The following is a 23,297-nucleotide window of genomic DNA, read 5'->3' on the forward strand; positions in this document are numbered from 1 at the left end:
TCAATTTTAACACTAAATTAAAATGAAGAAGACTTTGTTGAAAGGGGGTTTGTAATTATGTGTTGATATTTATGTGTGTAAAGGAAGATGAGAATATAGTTGTGAATCCCAGCTGTATTCCCGGGGCAAGTCTTAACTACTTTGGCACAGACAATGAATAGTTTGACCATTTTTTAAAAAGTTAAACTTCAGTTGTCATGTGAGTTAGTATGTCCACTCTTAGGTGTATACAAAACAGTTGACAACATATGTCACCCAGCAACTAAATATTCATAGCAACATTAATCATAATAACCAGAAAGTGGAAAGAACAGAAATGTCCATCAAATGAAAAATGAAAAAAAGGTAGCATATCCATACAATAGAATGGTTTGCAATTTTCAAAAGGAATGAAAGGCTGTTACATGCTATAACATGGTTGAAACTTGAAAACATTATTCTAAGTGAAAGAAGCCAAATAAAAATGTTTTATATGATTCCATTTATATGAAATGGTCAGAACAGGCAAATCTGTGACAGTGGTAGTGTTTTCCCGGGGCTGAAGGAAGGAGAGAATGGGGAGTAACTGCTAACTTGTATGGAGATTTCTTTTTGGAATGACAGAAATATTCTGGAATTAGATAGTGGTGATGGGCATAACTTAATGAATATACTAAAAATTGCTGAATTGTACACTCAAAAAAAGATAATCTCATAATAAAAAAAGAATTTCACTGAGTGGGATTCGGAACAGAGTAGACACTGCAGAAGAAAAAGATCAATGAACTTCCATATACAGCAATAAAAGCTGTAAAGAAAGCACAGAGAGAGCAAAGTCCAGGAAAAGAAAACACAATAAAACAACAGGCATCAAACACAGCCCCAGTGACATGTAGGACAATATCAAGTAGTCTGATAGACATGTAATTGGAATCCTGGTGGAAGCCCTAAAAACTAGCTCATGAATTTTTCTTTTTAACCCCATCCCCATCATTCTTAGAGCACTTTCTTACTTTCTGGCAGGAAAAGCTCTTCTTGTTCATTCCCTAGCCTTGGAATCAGGCATTTCCTTAAGAATTCTTGGTTCCTTTGAGTAGAGAATGAGATATAGAAGCCAAGATTTAGTGCTTGATGTGTTCATTGTTATTGGAAATATTGTTTGTAGATAGAATTCTCCTGTTTGCTATAGAATCCCCCACTTCCTCCATAATTATGGAACTGCTGTGATTGTTCATCGATGCTGTGACATACTCATCCATGTTTATGTGATCTGAGTCTGACATTGCAAGTGATCAAATGCGGTAACAGCATCAGCAGCTCCAGCTACTCCCCCTCAGAGTCCTCCAAACATGGCTTAAGACCCTGGATTGGCCTTTTGCTTCATGTCACAAGGTCAAAACACGGCTGGGGCTTTTTAATTTTTGCAGTCTGAGGTGTGTGAAAAGTAGTTTTGTTGCTGTTTATTGGTCATGTAGGTTTCTTCTTGGGTGAAATACTTTTTCTGTCCTTTATTCATTTTTTCTTTTGTTTGTTGTTTTTTTTGGGGGGCCTTCTAAAAATATATTTTAGATACTATTTCATTATACCTTGTGTCTTACAAATACCATTTCCTAGTTTGTGGCTTCTCTTTAGGTTTTAATCAAAAGGTAAAAACCTTTTATGTTTTATTTTGGTCAAATTTATTGTGTATCTTTAAGAAATCTTTCAGACACAAAGAGATTCTGTAATTCTAAGATTTTTAAGGGTTTTTTTGTGTGTGTTTGGGTATCTAATTTCTCTTGATTCATTTAATTTATTTTTAAATTGACTGAATTAATCAAAACCACATTGAGATACTAACTTATATCAGTTGGAATGGCAAAAAATAACAAGACAGGAAACAAGTGTTGGCGAGGATGTGGAGAAAGGGGTACCCTTTTACAGTGTTCGTGGGAATGCAAGTTGGTGCAGCCACTCTGGAAAACAGTATGGCGGTTCCTCAAGATGAGCCACCCAGATAACCCAATAATGCACCCATTTTAAGTACAGTTCAGTGAGTTTTGTTGAATGTATACTAGTGTAATTACTATTGCAGTTAAGGTAACAAACGCTTTCCATTACTCCTGAAGATTCTTTTTTTTTTCCACTTTTTTTTTATTATGTTCAGTTAGCCATTGTATAGTACATCATAAGTTTTTGACGTAGTGTTCAGTGATTCATAAAACACCCAGTGTTACTAGAGCATATCATGCTTAGCGAAATAAGTCAAGCAGAGAAAGACAACTATCATATGATCTCCCTGATATGAGGAAGTGGTGATGCAACATGGGGGCTTAAGTGGGTAGGAGAAGAATCAATGAAACAAGATGGGACTGGGAGGGAGACAAACCATAAGTGACTCTTAATCTTACAAAACAAACTGAGGGTTGCTGGGGGGGAGGGGGGTTGGGAGAAGGGGGGGTGGGGTTATGGACATTGGGGAGGGTATGTGCTTTGGTGAGTGCTGTGAAGTGTGTAAACCTGGCGATTCACAGACTTGTACCCCTGGAGATAAAAATACATGTTTATAAATTAAAAACAAAAACAAAAACCACCCAGTGTTCATCACTAAATGTGCCCTCCTTAGTGCCCATCACCTGGTGACTCCATCCCATCCCCCCTCCCCCCACCAAAACCTTCAGTTTGTTTCCCAAAGTCCATAGTCTCTCATGGCTCATCTCCCTCCCCAATTTCTCCCCCTTCAGTTTTCCATCCCTTCCCCTATGGTTCTCTGCACTATTCCTTATATTCCACATATGAGTGAAACCATAGAATTGTTTCTCTGCCTGACTTATTTGACTTAGCATAATCCCCTCCAGTTCCATCCAAGTCAATGCAAATGGTAGGTATTCATTCTTTCTGATGGCTGAGTAATATTCTATTGTATATATGAATCACATCTTTTTTTTATCCATTCATCTGTTGAAGGGCCTCTCAGCTCCTTCCGCAATTTGGCTATTGTGGACATTACTGCTATGAACACTGGAGTGCATGTGCCCCTTCTTCTCATTACACCTGTATCTTTGGGGTAAATACCTAGTAGTGCAATTGCTGGGTCATAGGGTAGCTCTCTTTTTAATGTCTTGAGGAAACTCCATCCTGTTTTCCAGAGTGGTAGTACCAGCTTACGTTCCCACCAACAGTGTAAGAGGGCTCCCCTTTCTCCACATCCTCACCAACACTTGTTGCTTCCTGTCTTGTTAATTTTTGCCATTTTAACTGGTGTAAGGTAATATCACATTGTGGTTTTGACTTGTATCCTGCCACATTGTTGAAAGGACAGCCTTTGCAATATCCCATAGGTTCTGGACCGATGTGTTTTCATTCTCATTAGTTTCCATGACTTGTTTAAGTTCTTCCTTAATTTCCTGGTTGACCCAGTCATTCTTTAGTAGGATGTTCTTTAACTTCCACGTGTTTCAATTCCTTCCAAATTTTTTCTTGTGAGTTCCAGTTTCAAGGCACTGTGGTCAGATAACATGCAGGGAATAATCTCAGTCTTTTAGTATTGGTTGAGACCTTATTTGTGACCAAGTATGTTATCTATTCTGGAGGAAGTTCCTTGTACATTCAAGAAGAATGAGTATTATGTTGTTTTAGGGTGGAATCTTCTATATGTATCTACAAAGTCCATCTGGTCCCTGGGTCATTCAAAGCTCTTGTTTCTTTGTTAATCTTCTGCTTAGATGAACTGTCCATTGCTGAGAGGTCTCCTAGTATTAATGTATTATTATCAATATGATTCTTTATTTTGGTTAACAGTTCGCTTAGATAGTTGGCTGCTCTCATGTTGGGGGCAGAGATACTTAAAATTGTTTCTGTGGGATAGTTTTAAGTATGATAATAGTGTTCTCTTAGTACAGTCTTTGGTTTAAAAATCCAACTTGTCTGATATGAGAATTGTTACCCCAGCTTTCTTTTGAGGTCCATTTACATGATAAATTGTTCTCCATCCCCTTACTTTCAATCTGGAGGTGTTTTTAGGCTCAGAAGGAGTCTCTTGTGGGCAGTATATGGATGGATCCTGTCTTTTTATCCAATCTGAAACCCTGCCATTTAATTTTTCAGGCTGTTCACGATGAGAGTAACTATTGAAAGATAACAATTTAGTGCCATTGTATTGCCTGTGAAGTCCCTGTTTCTGTAGATTATCTCTGTTACTTTCTCGTCTATATTACTCTTGGGGTCTTTTTTCTTTTATAGAACCCTCCCCTCTCTGGCTGCCTTGGTGGTCACATATCCTTTCACTTCCTACCTGTCCTCGTTGTCTCTCCATCCATTCTGAATGACATCCTTGCTCGATTAAAGTATTCTTGGTTGCATGTTCATCTCATTTAGTACCCTATTATGTCTTGCCAGGTCTCTATGGACAGGTATAATGTTATTCTGATATTCCTCCCTCCATAGGTAAGACTTCTCTTACCCCTAGCTGCTCTCAGGATAGCTGCCTTGGCTCTAAGATTACCAAGTTTTACTATTATATACTGGGGCATTGGTCTATTTTTATTGATCTTGGGAAGGGTCCTCTCTGCCTCTTGGACAGGGATCCTCCTTTCATCCCCAGATTAGGTAAGTTCTCAGCTATGGTTTGCTCAAGTATACATCCTCGTTCTCTCTCTCTCTCCACCCCCTCAGGGATCCCGATAATTCTGACTTTGGAATGTTTCATGGTGTCATTGATCTCTCTACTTCTGATCTCATGAGCTTGTAGTTGTTCATCTCTGTCATTCCTGACTTCTTTCCTTTCTATCAGCTTATCTTCTAGATCACTAATTCATTCTTTCTCATTTACCCTGGCATTCAGAGTATCCAGTTTAGACAGCATCTCCTTCATAGCATTTTTAATTTCATTGACAGTACCTCTACATTCTGCCCTTAAAGGTCTATACTGTCACTAATAGTTTTCTCAAGCCTAAGTAGCAACTTTATAAATGTTATTCTGAAGTCTTTTTCTGACATCTTCCTTAGATCCATATCCATTAAGTCTGTGGCAGAGGCCATTGTCTCTGGTTCTTTCCTTTGTTGGGAGCTCTACCTCCTAGTCATTCTCTTGAGGGATGGCTGAGGGAATGTACAGAATCCAAAATATCAACCATGACACAGGCAAGATGAACCCAAGGAAAATCTGGAGTGATGGAAGCCACCAATCTCATGCTGATTTTGTGGGGGTGTTCAGGATGGTTTGGTAGATATCCAGCTCAATTCAGGGGACCGGCAATGGCAATGAGCTTCCCTACTCCTCCACCATCTTGTCTTTTTTTCCACTTCTGAAATTTCACTTGTGCTCTTTTTTCAGTCAGCACCCAACCCCACACTGGCACCAGACACCTGGAAATAGAAGTTATCTATGCTATAGATCGGGTTTTCTTTTTAAGAGTTGCATACAAGTGAAAGTATGCAGTATGTACTTTCTATCTGGCTTCTTTTGCTCAACACAGTATTTTTGAGATTTTATTCATGTTACAGGTATCAGTAGTTGTTACACTGTTTTGCTGAGTATTCTATTGCATGGATATAGTACAAACCACAATTATCTTCTCACTTGTTGAGGAACATGTGGATTGTATTCAGTCTTGGACTACTATGAATAAGGCTTTATGAACATATGTCTTAATTTCTTTTGTATAAATAATGGAATTATTGAGTCATGTGATGAATGTATGTTGACTTTCAGCAAGCTGTTTTCCAAAATAGTTGTGTCATTTTACATTCCCATCAGTGATGCATGAAAGTTTTAGTATCTCTAAAGCCTTATTAACATTTGACACTGTCAGTCTTTTGTTTTACCTCACCTAGTGGGTATGTGGTAGTATATTTTTATGGTTTTTAGCTGTATTTTTCTGATGACTAGTAATGTTAAGCATGTTTTTGTTTGCCCAGTGGCTGTTCTGTATCTTCTCTTGCGAAGTGTCTTAAAAATATTCTGGTTTTTATTGGCTCGTTTGTTCTCTTATTATTGAGCTGTAAGAGTTATTTCTATATTCAGTGTGTAACCCAAACTGATTTTCTTTTTCCTTTTTTTAATAATGTTTGGAAAAGCAGAAGCTTTTCGTTTTGATGAAGTCCATTTTGTCATTTTCTTTTATGATTTGTGCTTTTTGGTCTCAAGAAATCTTTGCCTAAGTTTAAATATTGTATTGCTTCACATATAATGTTACCACCTTACCATAATATCTTTTTATATTCTTTCTCCTGCCCTTTGTAATATTGTTGTCATGCATTTTTGTCTGACATGTATTTTATAGCATCTGTTGTAAACCATATTGTATGTTATTTTTTCTTTAGACAGGTAATTTTCTTTTAAAGAAATTAAGGAATAAAAAACAAGTTTTATTTATTCATATCTTAACCTTTTCTGGTAATCTTCATTCCTTTATGCAGATTTAGGTTTCCATCAGGTATCACTTTCCTTCTGTTTGAAAAATGTCCTTTAACATTTTTTTATGGTATAGGTGTCCTGGCAGCAGATTTTCTCAGATTTTTTTTTGGGGGGGGTAGGGAATTCTGAAAAGTCTTTGTTCAGACTTAGTTCTGAAAAGTATTTTCAGCAGGTATAGAATTCTAAGTTAACGGTTTTCTTTTATCAGCACTTTGATAATGTCTTCTGGCTTGGATATTTAAAGATGTCTTCTGGCTTTAATTGTTTCTGATGAAAAGTCTGTGAACATTACTTATTTTTGTTCCTCTGTTTATAATGTATCTTTTTTTCCTTCTGCTTTTGACAATTTCTTTATCACTGATTTTTTAGGAATTTAATTATAATACATTTCTAAGAGGTTTCTGTGTTTATTGCCCTTAAATTAACTGAATTTTTTTCCTATGTTGATTAATAGATTTCACACCACATTTGGAAAGTTTTTAGGCATTATTTCTTCATTTATTCTTTCTGTGACTCCTTCCACTTTTCTAATGACTCATTTTAGGTCACTTGGTACTTTCCCTCCAGTTGCTGCAGCTCTCTTCATTTCTTTCCTCTACTTTTTGTCTTCTTTGCTTCTGTTTTGGCTAATTCATTCTATTGTCTAATTCTTCTTTGTTTTCTTTTGAAATGTTAGTCTGCTGTGGTTGCCTTCCAATTGTTGGTTTTTTTTGTTGTTGTTGTTTGTGGGTTTTTTTGAGGATTAATTTTTTTTATCTCTAGAAAAGTACCATTTGGTTCTCTCTTACATCTTCCATTTCTCTCCTTCCTGTATTCATATATATATATATATATATATATATATATATATATACATGTATATTTAAATACAAGAACTAGAATACCTTTTGTAACACACTTTTCTCTAAATCCTTCATCTCTGTCATTTCTGGTGCTATTTTTATGATTTTCTACTGATATATTTTTTGGGGAGGTCACACCTTTCTGCTTCTTGGCTTATCTAGTAATTTTGTTTGTACAAATTTTTTGTCATTGTTGAGTGTCTGAATTTTATTGTCTTCCTTTGAAGATGGTGAGCTTTGTTCTGTTAGGCATTTGATGTAACTGAATTAGATTAATCTGCATCTTATTTTTAAAGCTATTTTTCAGACCCAACTAGACTAACCTTTCCTGGAGGGGAGTCTGGTCCTACTGTTGAAGCATAAACTGCTAGCTTTCTACATAATGCCTTCTGCCATGAGCAGGGTTGTCTACTCTGTGAGCTTGGGGAACCATTCAGCTCAAAGCTCATGGGTTGTTTTTTGTATGACCTCAGCTTTGCTTTAATCATGTATGTGCTTTTCGGTATTCATCAGAGTCTCAGGGGATTTTGCTGCAGCTTTATGGAACCCTTTTCCTGTTTAGCTCCCTGCAGATGGAACTCTGTTCTACAAGGTCCAGCTGACCTGGCCTCCAGGAAGTCCAGTGTTTCTCTTCCCTCTACTTGAGATCTCTTCCCTGTTCATTGTTTGGAATGTGCCACTAGGCAGAATGTGGGGAAATTGTATAGCTTATTTGTTTTGTATCCTTTTCTCAGGGATTGTTGTCCTGTCTTATTGCCCCATGGATAGAAATAGTTATTGCATAAAATTTGCCCAGTTTTCTAGTTGTTTGTGGAGGGAGAGTTAGTCTGGTCCTTGCTATTCCATCTTGCTTGGAGTCAGAATTTCCTGTATTTTTAATAAGGCAAGACACTGTCATTTCATTTTTTTTCTTGCCATACAGTTATCAGATTATTCCAAACACCACTTTGGAACAGACCATTCTTTCCTCACTGATTTCTGATGACATTTCTATGATATATTATGTTCCCATGCATACTTATGTCCCTTTCTAGACTTTCAGCATTGTCCTATTGGTCTTTTGTGTATTCCTAAGGTAGCATCGAACTACAGCTTTGTAACAAATCTTGCTTTCATGTTAGGTGAGTCTCTACTCCTAATTCTTGCATTTTATGGACATTGGATAACTTCTTTTATCTTTTTATCTATTTGAATTATTTGATTGGAGTAAGAACTTTCTACCTACTTAATTGAATTTTTTTTTAAGATTTTATTTATTTGACGGAGTGAGAGATCACAAGTAGGCAGAGAGGCAGGCAGAAGTTGGGTGGGGGAGGCAGGCTCCCTGCTGAGCAGAGAGCCTGATGCAGGGCTTGATCCCAGGATCCTGAAATCATGACCTGAGCCAAAGGCTGAGGCTTAACCCACGGAACCACCCAGGTGCCCCTTAAATGAAACTTTTATTTGAATTATTTGATTGGAGTAAGAAATGAAGGCAAGTCAGCTATTGTAGTTCACCCTTGAAATCTTGTGTTCAGCCACACAGATGCTATATTGGTTATATCTATAGCAGATGAAGTGCTATTAAAATGTAAGCTTTTTGCCTAAAGAACAATTTTCACTTAAGTTTTAAGACACTAGGATTGTACATTATACATTAAGAGGCAATCCTAGCAAAGACTTCTGTAATCTTTATGTAAACAAGAAGCCAACTATCAAATGGCTGTCAAATGATGTAATAGACTCTCATTAATGGCAACAAAGGCATTCACATTCTTTCTGTGAAAGTCAAGCAAAATTTAATAAAAGTTTTACAGGACCTTCTAACATTACCAGACATTGTTCTTCTTCTTCTTCTTCTTTTTTTTTTTTTTTTAAGATTTTATTTATTTATTTGACAGAGAGAGAGATCACAAGCAGGCAGAGGGGCAGGCAGAGAGAGAGGAAGGGAAGCAGGCTCCCCGCCAAGCAGAGAGCCCGAAACGGAGCTTGATCCCTGGATCCTAGGATCACGACTAGAGCCGAAGGCAGAGGCTTCAATCCACTGAGCCATCCAGGCGTTCCTAGACATTGTTCTTTGTATCTAATAATAATGTGGACATGAGATTTTTTGCCAGTGACCCCAAGAGTCGTAATTGTGAGAGTCTTTGTGAACTATGCATTGTAAATTTGTATATGTGGATGATGTTTACACGTTTATATTTTTTCCCAGCCTATGTAATATGGTTATGCAACCTTTGAGGCAGTTAGGCTTGAGGAGGGCATTCTTAGATGATTCGTCACTCAGTAACAAGCTATGCTGGGGCACTGTGGAATTTTACTTATTCTCTTATTGTAGAGGCCCAGAGCCAAATTCGCATGTGTGTACTACTATGCAATACATTTTTTAACTGGCTTTTAAAGAGAATCTAGCCAGAGTTGCATCTGATTCACATCATATTTTCCACCCTGGTATTTTAATACTTTGAAGTTCAGTAGTAGTAATGGTAGTAGTTGCAGCAGCCAACATCTATGCTCTTAAAACTTTCAATTCACCTAAGCTTCCCTTTATAGCCCATGGGCCCCCATAACAGTACAATGATTTGGTTTTACAATTATCCACAACAATTTACTGCTAGGTTAATGAGGATTCATGCCTAAGCATATGAAATCAGTGGGAACTGGGCCTGAAGCCAGATATTCTAGCTCTGTTCCTAGCAAGGGATAGGTCATTGTCATTCCTTCATATGTTCAGAAAATGTTTATAAAGCTCCTGTGATCTATAAGGTGCTCTTTTAGCCATTGGAGGTATATCAATAAACAAAACTGACAAGAATCCCTGCCCATGTGGAGCTTATATTGCAGGAAGGCAGAGGGGAGACCATGGTACATAACAAAAATGTAAATTCTATAATAAATTAGGGGGTGATTATGTATAATTAGAAAAAAATAAAGCAAGTGGGGGAACAATATATGTATACATGAGACATAATAAGATATGGTGAAATCTGACTGTCCAAATGTGTTTACAATTTGGAAAAAGGATTTGTAGGCTAATGTGATAGAAAGCTTCATGGAAAACATAGAAGGCTTTGTGGAAAAATAAATCTAGAATATAGTGAGTTCTTTCCAGTTCCAACGCTGCCACTTCATCCAGACCATCACGGCCTTCATCCTCTTCCTTCCTTGCTACCCTTGCAATCTGTTTTCTCAGCAACTGCCAAAGTAATAAGTAATTCAGTTTAAACGACTCCCCTGTCCAGAGCCCTCCCATGGTTTCTCAGGTTACTCATAATAAAACCTGAAGTCCTTAACAATAGTCTACAAGGTTCTTTGTGGTCTGGCTCTTGCCTTCCACTGTAATGGCATTTCCGACTTGAGTGTTCTTATATGCTGCTCTCTCTTTACACTGGCCTCAGTGCTGTTCCTCACACACTCCACATGGACCCTCATGTCACTATCTTCATAATTGCTGTTTCCTCCGCCTTGAAGATGTGTCTCCGATATTTCCCTGGCTTACTCTCATTACCTTCAGATCTTTGCTCAAACTTCACCTCCTTACAGAGAGACCTTTCGTAAAAACCCAGAAGTATTTTTCTGAGCACATCTCATCACTCCCAGCTCCTTTTCTCTATTTCTATCCATAGCATTTTTTCCACCTGACATATTTATGTACCACTTTGCTAATTAGCTACTGGAAAGTAAGCTCCATGAGATCAGGAAGGATTTTGTATTATTCCCCACTGTTTGTCCTCTTCTAAAATATTTCCCAGGGGCGCCTGTGTGGCTCAGTGGGTTAAATCTCTGCCTTTGGCTCGGGTGGTGATCTCAAGGTCCTGGGATCGAGCCGCACATTGGGCTCTCTGCTCAGTGGAGAGTTCTGCTTCTCCCCCTCTCTCTGCTTGCCTCTCTACTTGTGATCTCTCTCTCTCTGTGTCAAATAAATAAATAAAATCTTAAAAAATAAATAAATAAAATAGTTCTCAGAATATAGGCAAGGCTTACTGAACATTCACTGGATAAATGAATGAATTAAAATATGGTCATAAACATTTTTTCTCTCCATAGATCTGTTTATGTAGAATTGAAAGAAGGTCTAGTGATGATGATCAGCAACAATATTTTCAGTGAACATCTAGGACTGCACTGGGTGTTTGTTTTTTTAGAGTGTATCTTATTTATTTATTTACCTATTATTTATTTATTTGTTTGTCTCATGGGTAGAATTGTGATTCATCTATGCATACAACACCCAGTGCTCATTACATCATGTGCTCTCCTTAATACCCATCACCCAGCTATCCTTTCCCACCAGCCCCTTCCCTCCAGCAAATCTCAGTTTGTTTCCTACTGTGAAGAGTCTCTTATGGTTTGTCTCCATCTCTGATTTCGTTTTGTTTTATGCTTCTCTGTTTTGTTTCTTAAATTTCACATATGAGTGACATCATGTGATAGTTTTCTTCTGACTGATATATTTTGCTTAGCATAATACCCTCTAGTTCTAACCATGTTGCTGCAAATGGCAAGATTTCATTCTTTTGATGGTTATGTACTATTCCATTATTTGTATGTGTATATCTATATCTGTATCTATCTATCTACATATCATATCTTCTTTATCTGTTCATTTGTCAATGGACATCTGCTCTCTTCCTATAGTTTGGCTGTTGTGGACATTGCTGCTATAAATATTGGGGTGCAGGTGCCCCTTTGAATTATTATTTGTATCCTTCAGATAAACACCTCGTTGAACTCCTGCCTCCTTTTCCCTCCCATGCACACCCACTGCCTTTAGGATCAAACCTAAGCTCCTTGGTCTGGCATTCAAGGCCTTCTAAGGTCTCGTCTAAGTTGACCTTTCCAGCTCCACTTCTCTGCCAAGCCCTTACCTTCTCAGCCCATGCTGCAGTCCTAAGGAGTGACTTACAATTGCCCTCAGTGCCCCTTGCAGATGTCTCTTGCAGCATCTCTCAAATTTTGTGCTTGTATTTGATGGGTGTCTCCTCACATCGTATAAGCTCTTCAAAGTAGAGGATCTGGCATATTTTCATATTTCAAGGACTTGGCACAGTTCCTGGCAGAGCATAGGTGGTCAGGAAATCCTTACTGAAAGCCAAAGATGGTTTTTCCCTCCAAGACAGAGACTAGCAGGAATGTGAAGAGGTTGGGTATGGAAAAAATAAATTGATGAAAGCAGTTTCGTCTGATTAGAGGGCTTGTTTGGGGACAAATGGGATTGAAGAGAACGTAATATTAGAAACTTTAATTTTTGGCACAGTATTAGAATACTCTAAGTCTGTTGGAATACTCTAGTTTGGGTGTGGAGAGATGGCATATAATATGGTTGAATCGGTTTACTCAGCTAGAAGAAAACAGCTTACATGAGAGGAAGGGTTATCTGACATGTGTTGTTTGGAAACAAGTGCAGCCGTCTGTCAGTGGTCTGACTGTAGGCCTGTCAGCCCTATTATTCAGTCTGTAAGAATCATGCCAAATAGTGACCCTGCTCTTCCTGGGGGCAAAATATAAGGAGGAGAATTCAGGGCAGTAGTGGTGCATTCATGTCCTAGTAACTGTGAGTGCTGAGGGTTAGGTTAGACTCAACCTGATGTTGGTTCAGTGGGAAAGAAGGCTGTGAATATCTGCTTGCATCTGGCAAGGGTGTGAGGGAGGGAAATGGCTATATTTGTTTTATACATTTTTCATCCTTAGTTGATGGTTTGTATTTTCTGTGCTGATTCAGTTGATCTGTAATCAGTTGGCCCAGCATAGTTGAATATGTGGACACATTTTGTGTAATCTTAATAATATATATTTTGAAAAGTGTAAACGTAATAGAGTCAAGGAGCCTATTAGTTTTAAAAGATTTAAAAATTTTTTTTCTCAAAAGGTTTGTTACAGAAAGAGAAAATGGCTATTGAAGCATTTCAGGTTTGCTGCCTTCTCCTGCCACCTGAAAACAGGAGAAAGTTACAGCTCTTGATGAGGATGATGGCAAGGATCTGCCTAAATAAGGAGATGCCACCCCTATGTGATGGCTTTGGGACCCGAACACTGGTAGGTTGATCTCTAACATCTAACCTGACTTGAGTTTTTGGAATACAGTTCAACTAAATAAAGTTTACTAGCTTGGCAACCCAAGGAAGGCGCCAAGGTAGGCTTGCTCAAAGAGCCACAGCTTGGAAACCGCACAGGCGGGATTACACTTCCAGTGTTGGTGTATTAAAGAACATAATGGAAAGCGAAGTGAGTACGGATAGAATCTGAATGTAGAGGTATCTGTGGTGGTCTGCCTACTGTCAACATAAACGGAAGGAAGGGTGGACAATAAGGATAAGGGTCCTTTCAAGAAAAAGACATACTTTCCTCCAAGACAGAAAGGGTTCTGAAGCATTTGTTAGTATAACAAGTAGGAGAGGGGCAGCACATATAATAGGCTAAAGAGGAAAGAAATAAAACATAGAGTTGGACCAGACAGCCTGGGGAGAGACAGAGAATTTGTTCTCTTGGGGTATGATCTAAGGGTCCATGGGTAAGGATATTTCTTAAGATATTTTCAATTTGGCTTAAAAACATATATGCTAGTTTTGAATTCTACTTTCTTGTGTCAGCATGTCTTTTAAAATAGGGCTCATGTTTAGAATTTCTTCTACGTAATTTCTTTCTTTTTTTTTTTTTTTTAAAGATTTTATTTATTTATTTGACAGAGATCTCAAGTAGGCAGAGAGTCAGGCAGAGAGAGAGGGGGAAACTGGCTCCCTGCTGAGCAGAGAGCCCGATGTGGGGCTCGATCCCAGCACCCTGAGATCATAACCCGAGCCAAAGGCAGAAGCTTTAACCCACTGAGCCACCCAGGCGCTCCTTCTATGTAATTTCTTAATTTTCCTCAAAATTGGAGATCTTGGAGCAAAACTCCTCTTCACTGGGGTATACATACATACTTCCCATATCCTGGTGAACCACAGTATACCCCTGGGGGTCTTCTGGCCCCATTTTAGAAGTATTGAGTAAGAGTAAAGGAACACTCAGTGTCCAGTAGAGTGAATCTTGCTTGACCTTCCTTTTGGTTGAGTAGATGGATAATGGGGCTAATGGACCCTTCTGAAAAGCTGAAAAAAACTTTGCACCTATTCCCCAAAAGAATACACATGGAAAATTTTGCATAGAATTTTAGGGCATTAAGGTACACCAGTGTCCAGAGCCTCCAGGTAAAAAATGTCTGTGTGTCTCTGTACACATAATGTGAGGGTAGATAAAGTATCATCTGCAGTATGTTGATGACATGCAGTCTAATTAAATAAAATTAGTCATTTCATGCTTATAGGTTTTGAAACAAGATTGTCCACAATAAAATTAGTAGGAAAGGGGGAAAAAAATCCTTCCAAATCATAGTTAATATGAATTCTATGGAAGCAACTACATAATATTTTTTATATTTCTGTCTTGCAAAGAGTCTCATCACAATGCACTTGTTATAAAGTCTCATCATTTCGGTGCGCCTGGGTGGCTCAGTGGGTTAAAGCCTCTGCTTTCGGCTCGGGTCATGGTCTCGGGGTCCTGGGATCGAGCCCCACATCGGGCTCTCTGCTCAGCGGGGAGCCTGCTTCCTCCTCTCTCTCTCTCTCTCTGCCTGCCTCTCTGCCTACTTGTGATCTCTGTCTGTCAAATAAATAAATAAGATCTTTAAAAAAAAAAAGTCTCATCATTTCATTCAAATATGATTGTCAGTTGTACACCCAAAATCCTAGAGAAACTAATAGTTAAGTAGGAAAAAGTGTGACAGTTGAGGCACATAGGTTGTGCTAGCATATTTCTGAAATTCAAAATGAAATAAGGATATTAGTAAACAAAATGGCTTTAAAGTACTTTGAACTTTAAAGTGCTACATAATTCAAGTGATGGTGGTGATCATAATTTTTCAGAATTTGTTTATATATATTTAAAACTGTCTGTAAAGAGGTGTGCTTTAAAAGCTGCTCAGACAAGCAGTCTCTGCATAGTCTCTGCTGAGTCTCTGTGAGATGAGATGCACCTTCAGTTCACACTGGTTGATAAGAAGATCAGCCCATTGAGATGACCAGGTGTGGCTAGGTGCCAGATAGGATGTGTACCCTGGTGTGTGGGACATTTCTCATTGACTGGTCACCTTTGGTTTTTGGAGATTTATTAAATGCAGTTCAGCATAGGAAAAAACAACAACAAACCTCATCTGTGTTTATTTAAAAAATATCTCCCCCTCTTTTTTCAGATGGTTCAGACATTTTCCCGTTGCATCTTGTGTTCCAAGGATGAAGTAGATTTGGATGAGTTATTAGCTGCTAGGTTGGTGACGTTTCTGATGGACAATTACCAAGAGATTCTGAAAGTCCCTTCGGCCTTGCAGACCTCCATAGAGGAGCGTGTGGCTCATCTACGAAGGGTCCAGGTAAAGGAAGGGGTATTAACAGTCCTTTAAAATTGCCAGCAGAAAGTCCTGTAAACTTGCTAGGCCTCTTGGGATTTCTAGATGTGAAGAATTAAGTGAATAAATGTGTACAAATTGCTTCCAGCAGGGCTTGGTACATGATGGCCACCATGTGTGTTTGGTAATTTGGAAAATTTTTGAAATGTTTACTAGTTTTGTTATGTTGGTCAGTGCTCCATACTTCTGATTGCAAATTCCTTAAATGATAACCTGTTTGGATTTCAGTTTCCAAAGGAGTTAAAATTGGCCTTACCTGTCCTATAAAACTGTTGTGAAGAGTAGAATGCTCTACTACAAAACCTCTAGCTTAAATGTCTGATGTACAGCAGGTCCTCTTTGAAATATAGCCTATTGTTATTTTTGTTGTTATTGTTATATTAAAGTGATGCAAAAGAAATATAATACATGACTGTTAAGTGGGCCCCAAAGTGGGGTGTGTATAAGTCTGTGGGTGCAGACACTTGATAAAGGCAGACAGAGGTCTGCTTGGCTCCTTCTGAATGAGTGGCCCTCTTTCTGCTTAAGTACTTTTTGAGGTTCCACAATTAAGGACCAGTGAAATGCTACCTCCTGAAGTATTATTAAAGTTGATAACTGTTCATGTTTTCAGTGTGCAATTTAAATTTTTAATAATTAAAAATTAAAATTTTAAAAATGAAAAATTAAACTGTTCATGTTTCCAGTGTGCCTGCGTGGCTTTGTTGGTTGAGTGTCTGACTCTTAATTTCAGCTCAGGTCATAATCTCAGGCATGTGGGATTGAGCCCCCCTCTACCTTGAGCTCTGCGCTCAGCTGGGAGTCTGCTTCTCTCCTTCTCCTTCTGCCCCCCCACCACCATGCTCTGTGTGTGTGTCTAAAACAAATAAATCTTAAAAAAAAAAAATTAAAATAGTTTTGGTAATTATCAACCTTAAATATGTTGAAAGAATTGGAAAATATAGAAAATGCACACCAAGGGCACCTGGGTGGCTCAGAGGTTTAAGCCTCTACCTTAGGCTCAGGTCATGGTATCAAGGTCCTGAGATTGAGTCCTACATCGGGCTCTCTGCTCAGCAGGGAGCCTGCTTCCCCCTTTCTCTGCCTGCCTCTCTGCCTACTTGTGATCTCTCTCTGTGTCAAATAAATAAATAAAATCTTGAAAAAAGAAAAGAAAAGAAAATGCACACCAAAAACTGTAACACCCAATGTTCAGTTAGTATTACAGTATTTCAGGTGTTTTTCTGTGCTTTGTCTTTTTTTTCTTTTCATTTTTCCTTTTCTTTTTTCTTGCTTTTTCTTTTCTTTCTCTTCTTGTCCTCTCCTGGGTTCTCCTCTCCTCTCTTTGCTTTTCCTTCCTTCCTTCCTTCCTTCCTCTTTTTCTCTCGTTTATGCCTTATTTTCTCTTGAGAATATAAGAAATATTTCCTGTATCACTAAATATTCTTGACTGACCTAATGGTGGTTGAGAGCTTAGACCCTGGAGCTAAGTAGTGCTTGTATTCCTCATGTGCTATTTATTGGTCCTGTGACCTCAGGCACATTTTATTTTATTTTTTTTCAGACACATTTTTTTTCTTTTTCAGGCACATTTTTTAACGTGTGTCTTCTTCAGCCTCTACCCAGTACCTCTCTTTTCTCATCTGTAAAATGGGATAATAACAGTTAATACCTTCCTCCTAGGGATGTTTTAGGGGTTGAATGGCTTAAGATGTGTAAAGTGCTTAGAATGATATTTATTTCATAGTAGCCCCTCAGTTGGTAGCTGCTATGGTTAAGATTATTATCATCATTAGTGTTATATTATTCCACAATATTATTATTGTTAGCATAGTATTCCATAACATGGATCTATACCATAATTTATTTAAATGGTTTTATTTGGCTAATATTTAGGTGGTTTCCATTTTCCCCTCTATTTTGCAAATAACAAAATGGTAAACATTTTTGTAGCTAGATTTTTGGGGGGATGATCCATGATTATGTTCTAAGAATGAATTTTTAGGAGTGGCATTACATGGTCAAAGGCCAGGGATGTATTGCCAAATTTCCCTTCAGAATGATTGTTCTGATCCATTTCCCCATGAGTAGTCTAAGAAACTTTGCATACTTCTTAATATATATATCTTTGCCACTTTAATTCGTAAAAAGTGTAACCTTACTGCTGCTTTAGTCAAATCCCCCCCAATATGTTTATGACCTAAACTTAAAAAAAAAAAAAAAAGTAAAGAAGAAAAGAAATAACTGAATTTCTGCAAAGAGAAGTGATGGCAATAGCGATGTTGCCCTGTCTACTGGCTGGGTTCACGGTTCCCAAAGCAGAGACAGATCATGCAGCACCTCCTAAGTGAACCCTTTGCTCTCTGCTGAAGATCAGAAGGCTGAGCTCTGCTGATTCATTTAACAGCAGATTAGCATGATCTTGTGGAGGGGCACTGCCCTGGCACTAATTGAAGCCAGTAACTGCTCATTTGTCCAATTACATTTGCTCTCTTGGAAGTACTCCGTAGAATCGGGGAACAGTTGTTTCATACTCAGAGATCTACTCTCTCACATGGCCTGCTCAGCCCTGACAGCATGGCAGATCCAGGACAGGGCTTCTCGGAGAAGGAAGTGTTCGTTGGATTGTTCTGGAGGTTTCAGGGCTGACCCTGTGATAGGTAAATTGTGAGGTGGTCATTGTCTTTGACACCAACCTTCTATTTGCCTTAACTGCAACTGTCTTCTTCCTTTTGTGCCCTTTAATCATGGGTATCTGGTATTTTTCTTACTAGGGTTCTGACTGCAGAAGAACTATAGGTGTTATATTTTGGGGAAGATGGAACTCTTAGAGTCTGAACTTAAATACTTTTTAATTTCTTTGTGATTCACGTAACATTGACATACAATGTTATGTTAGTTTCAGGTGTCCAGCAAGGTCATGCAGCCATTCTGTACATTAGTGGTCCCTGCAATGAATGTAGTCACCAATCAGCATGACTACATTATTGGCTATACTTTCCATCTCTGTGACTTATTTTATAACTGTAAGTTTGTACCTCTGAATCCCCTTCATCAAATCGCTGATTTCCCCCCACCTCCATGCCCCCTTTTCCCTGGCAACCAACAGTTTGTTCTCTGTATTTGAGAGTCTGTTCAGTTTTTTTGCTTGTTTTGTATTTCTGTGGTGGTGTTATTCCTCCTCCTTTATTTCTGATTTTATTTATTTGAGTCCTCTCTCTTTTTATGTTGTTAAGTCTGGCTTAAGGTTTATCAATTTTGTTTTTCTTTTCAAAGAGACTGTTCTTGGTTTCATTGATTTACTTTTATTTTTTTATTTTTTAAAGATTTTATTTATTTATTTGACAGATCACAAGTAGGCAGAGAGTCAGGCAGAGAGAGAGGGGGAAACTGGCTCCCTGCTGAGCAGAGAGCTCGATGTGGGGCTCGATCCCAGGACCCCAAGATCATGACCTGAGCTGAAGGCAGAGGCTTAACCCACTAAGCCACCCAGGCCCCCCTTGATTTTTTTTTTTAACTCTCTTTTTCATTTATTTCCACTCTATTCTTTATTATTACCTTCCTTTTATTAGCTTTAGTCTTTGTCCTTTTTTCCTATTTCCTTTAGGTGTAAGGTTAGGGCATTTATTGTCATTTTTCTAGCTTCTTGAGATAGGTCTTCATGACTATAAACTTCCCTCTTTGAACTGCTTTTACTGTGTTCTGAAGATTGGGACCATTGTGTTTTCATTTAATTTGTCTCCATGTATTCTTTTATTTCCTCTTTGATTTCTTCACTGACCTATTGGTTATTTAGTAGCATATGTTTGTGTCTTTTCTAGGTTGGTTGGTTTGTTTGTAACTGATTTCTACTTTTACACTGTTTTGGTTGGAAAAGATGCTTGTTATTATTTTAGTCTTCTTAAATTTATTGAGATTTAAATTTGTTGTGGTTTAACATGTGATCTATCCTGGATTATGTTCCATGTGCACTTGAAAAGAGTGTGTATTAAGCTGTATTTGAGTGGAAATTTCTGTATATATTTGTTAGGTCCACCTAATCTAATGTCTTGTTCAAAACCACTATTTCCTTGTTGATTTTCTATCTGGATGTCTTCTCCATTGATGTAAGTGGGGTGTTAAAGACTCCTATTATGATTGTATTACCATCAATTTCCCTCTTTTTGTCTGTTAATATTTGCTTTGTTTATGTAGGTGTGAAATTAATATTTTTAATGGATGTTCATTTATTTATAAGTCTTACCATCGTCTTTCCTCTTTTTTCTCCATTTTCCCTTTTGCCCTGTACAGTGTTTGCACATTTGTTTTCTTGCTTTTTACTGTTGACGTATTTGGAGATGTTGTAGTACTTCTCCATACATAACAGCCATATTACATGTGTGCCTCTATCCTTCCCCAAGGAAGGGAAGTCAGATCCTCCAGATGTGGGAAGGAACCTCCAGAGGAGGAGGTTCACTATTGTAATGAATTACTTTTGTCAACATGTTTAGTTTATGTTTCAATTTAAGATTTTATTTAAAAGAGCACACCGGGTTTTTTATTAAAATGGTTCTTGGGTTAAAAAAGGTAAGAACTCTTATTTAAAACTGTGGCTTTAAGTGATTTTTTTCAAATTTATAGAAACAATTTTACTTTTTAATAAAGAGTTTTCTAAACGAATTGAAGAATGACATGGCATTCCCAGGAGGAGATATGCTCTATTTGATCTGAGCCAGTTTTGCAACTTATATGAAAATATGCTTATGACTTTCACTATTAATCCTTTGCCTCAGATAAAATACCCAGGAGCCGATATGGATATCACTTTATCTGCCCCGTCATTTTGCCGTCAGATCAGTCCAGAGGAATTTGAATACCAGAGAGCATACGGCTCTCAGGAACCTCTGGCAGCTTTGTTGGAAGAAGTCATAACAGATGCAAAACTCTCCAGCAAAGAGAAGAAGAAAAAATTGAAGCAGGTAAAAAGAATGTTCTTCAGAAGCCATGTCTTCTTCCTACTAGTCTTAATATTGTTTTTTCTTCTTATTCTCTGCTTTAATGAGTTTCATGTGAATCTCATCTTCTGAGATGTAGCAGTTTTGAAAGTATATTATTCAAGTCATATACTCCAGAAGTCTCATGGATGTACTCAGTTGTGATGAGTTTCCCACATCTTATTCTCCAGTGTAGATATTTTACCATTATTGAGCTCTTCATTTATGGAGCTGCTCTCTGTTATTTGTCCTTTGTTTGGGTATTTGGCACGATGTGAGTTAATGGAGCAGTTACTTTAAATTCTGAGAAGCTACCAAATGAAGATAAATTCCTCTGATTTTTTTCTGAAAAGTAAATTGTACTGAATTTGCAGATATAAGATGTGTAAAATTGAAGAGGCTTTGGTTTTAGATAGCCAGTATTTGGGGTTTAGTTCCTGCTAGGCAACACAGCTTTGGGTTTCATTGAAGAGCTTTTAATTAAAAATAGATACACTTTGACCATTCTTAGAGTAGTGATTCAAGATTAAGGGAATGGTTTTTATTTTTCAAGACTGATTCCTGCAAGCTTGATTCCTGATCATACCATACATTTGGGATTATACACAGAGCACCAGAGTTCTGGACTCCCAATCACATTTTTCTCAGTAATTTTGGAGAAGAGTTTCGGTGTTGGGGATCAAAGAAAAAGCATCATTGCCTCTCTTGAAGTTTTTATATATACTGGAACGTTTTCCCTTCCATTTGAGCAGAAGCAGGTGGGGTTGAGTTGGAGAGGCAGGGAGATCGTGAAATGTAGTTGGGCCAAAATTTTCTTCACCCGTATAGAACATAAGTTATTTTCAAGTCAGAATTACGTGTGATTATTTTTAAAGTGAAGTCTATTTATAGTTAGCAAGCGGAGGAAATTTTAAGAAATAGGACTGAAATGAGAAGTTTGTTTGAAGATTGGATCAAATTAAAGTTGAATTAGATCTATAGCAAGTGGAATTAAATGATCTCACAAAAAGAAATGGATTTGTGTTGGAGTGAATTTGATTATGATTTGTCATCGTCTTTTTCTCTTTCTGATGGAGAACAATAAACATTAAAACAAAGACAGCCTCGTATGGAATCAGATCAGGAAGTCTTTAATTTTAAAATTAGATCACCTAATTTTATTGGTTCTTATCTGTTTTTTTACTCATCTTGAATTTTTTTTTTCCAGTTTCAAAAATCCTATCCCGCAGTCTACCAAGAGCGATTTCCTACACCAGAAAGTGAAGCACTTCTGTTTCCTGAGAAACCGAAACCGAAACCACAGCTGCTAATGTGGGCACTAAAAAACCCTTTCCAACCATTTCAAAGAACTAGAAGTTTTCGGATGTAGTACTTCCATAGCTGTTAGAGAGCTCTGTTGTTGCCTTGAGCAAATGGATGGTTAGAGAAGGACTATGGTGGTGGAAGAGGAAGAGCAGACAATAGAGACTACTACTGAAATATAAAGTGACTGGACTTCCAAAAATGTTGAGCCATTATCAGTATTTTTGTAAAACTCAGTGCTATTTTTGAAGTGTAAAAATCATTTAAAATTTAGACAAATATACAGGGGTAATGTTAATGTGTTTGTAATTGTTACAAAATTTAAGGATTTTTATTTTTTTATTCGTTGTTTTTCATGGTGTTAATAAAATTATGTGTACATTTAGTTACTGATGTCTTTGTTATAACCAAGCCTTAAAAATAGTGTATATACTTGAGTAAGAAAGACAGTGGGGTACTGTTACTGTGATGCTGTTGATATCATAGCTTAATAGTTCTGGTTTCTCTTTTGTAAAATCTCATTTTTAATGTTGCACCAAGATTCTTAATGTCCGGTATTATGATGGCTGTGTCTTTCATTGAGGATTCATTAGATGTTATGGCAGATATAACTAAAGCTGGTTCTTTAATAACATATATATTAGCTGGTGTTTACCTCTAAGTGGAGAAGATGTTCATTTTCCTGCAGTGGTATAATTTCAGTCTTGGTTGAAAATGGAGAATTGAACTGAATAAACTTTTTTGGTCCTGATTGTAAGTCAGATCTCTGTTATTTCATGAAAAACACAAATGGATTAAGTAAAATGAGACTACTTCCTCTATGTTTCCCCCAACTCCCTCATCCTTTTGAAAATAAATGGGCTGTAAATAAATACTGTATTTTGTTTCAACTTGGTTAGATTTTAGTTCTTTTATTTCTCCAAAAAGGGATTCTCTAGTATCATCCATGCTTTTTTCAAGCCCAGCTAACACCTTGATAATCGTCATTCTGAACTCCAGATCTGACATCTTACTAATGTTTGTATTGATTAGGTCCCTAGCTGTCAGTACTGGCTCTTGCTCTTCTTTTTTGAGGTGAGTTTTTCTACCTTGTCATTGTATCCAGATAAGAATAGAAGAATGAGGGGCACCTGGGTGGCTCAGTGGATTAAAGCCTCTGCCTTCGGCTCAAGATGGAGCCCCACATCGGGCTCTCTGCTCTGCAGGGAGCCTGCTTCCTCCTCTCTCTCTCTCTCTGCCTGCCTCTCTGTCTACTTGTGATCTCTGTCTGTCAAATAAATAAATAAAATCTTAAAAAAAAAAAAAGAATAGAAGAATGAGAGAACAAAATACTAAAAGGGTAGCAACAACCCCAGAAAAATATACACTTAACCAAATCGGAAAAGACCCAAAATAGGGGGTGAGGA

At 37.7% G+C, this 23,297-nt stretch overlaps 1 protein-coding gene across 3 annotated transcripts in view; it reads left to right on the forward strand.

Moving 5' to 3' along the window:
- The window catches only part of DEPDC1B (DEP domain containing 1B), an 82,886-nt gene extending 60,368 nt beyond the window's left edge, over positions 1 to 22,518 (forward strand). For all 3 annotated transcript variants that reach the window (XM_032336179.1, XM_032336177.1, XM_032336178.1), the window contains exons 8-11: positions 13,067 to 13,233; positions 15,425 to 15,601; positions 20,389 to 20,574; positions 21,797 to 22,518. In XM_032336179.1, coding sequence (XP_032192070.1) covers positions 13,067 to 13,233; positions 15,425 to 15,601; positions 20,389 to 20,574; positions 21,797 to 21,958 — 692 coding nt within the window. In that variant the 3' untranslated portion in view covers positions 21,959 to 22,518. The remainder of the gene's footprint in view (positions 1 to 13,066; positions 13,234 to 15,424; positions 15,602 to 20,388; positions 20,575 to 21,796) is intronic.
- The last annotated feature ends 779 nt before the right edge of the window (positions 22,519 to 23,297 follow it).

Source organism: Mustela erminea, chromosome 3, assembly GCF_009829155.1.
Source record: "Mustela erminea isolate mMusErm1 chromosome 3, mMusErm1.Pri, whole genome shotgun sequence".
Taxonomy (NCBI): domain Eukaryota; kingdom Metazoa; phylum Chordata; class Mammalia; order Carnivora; family Mustelidae; genus Mustela; species Mustela erminea.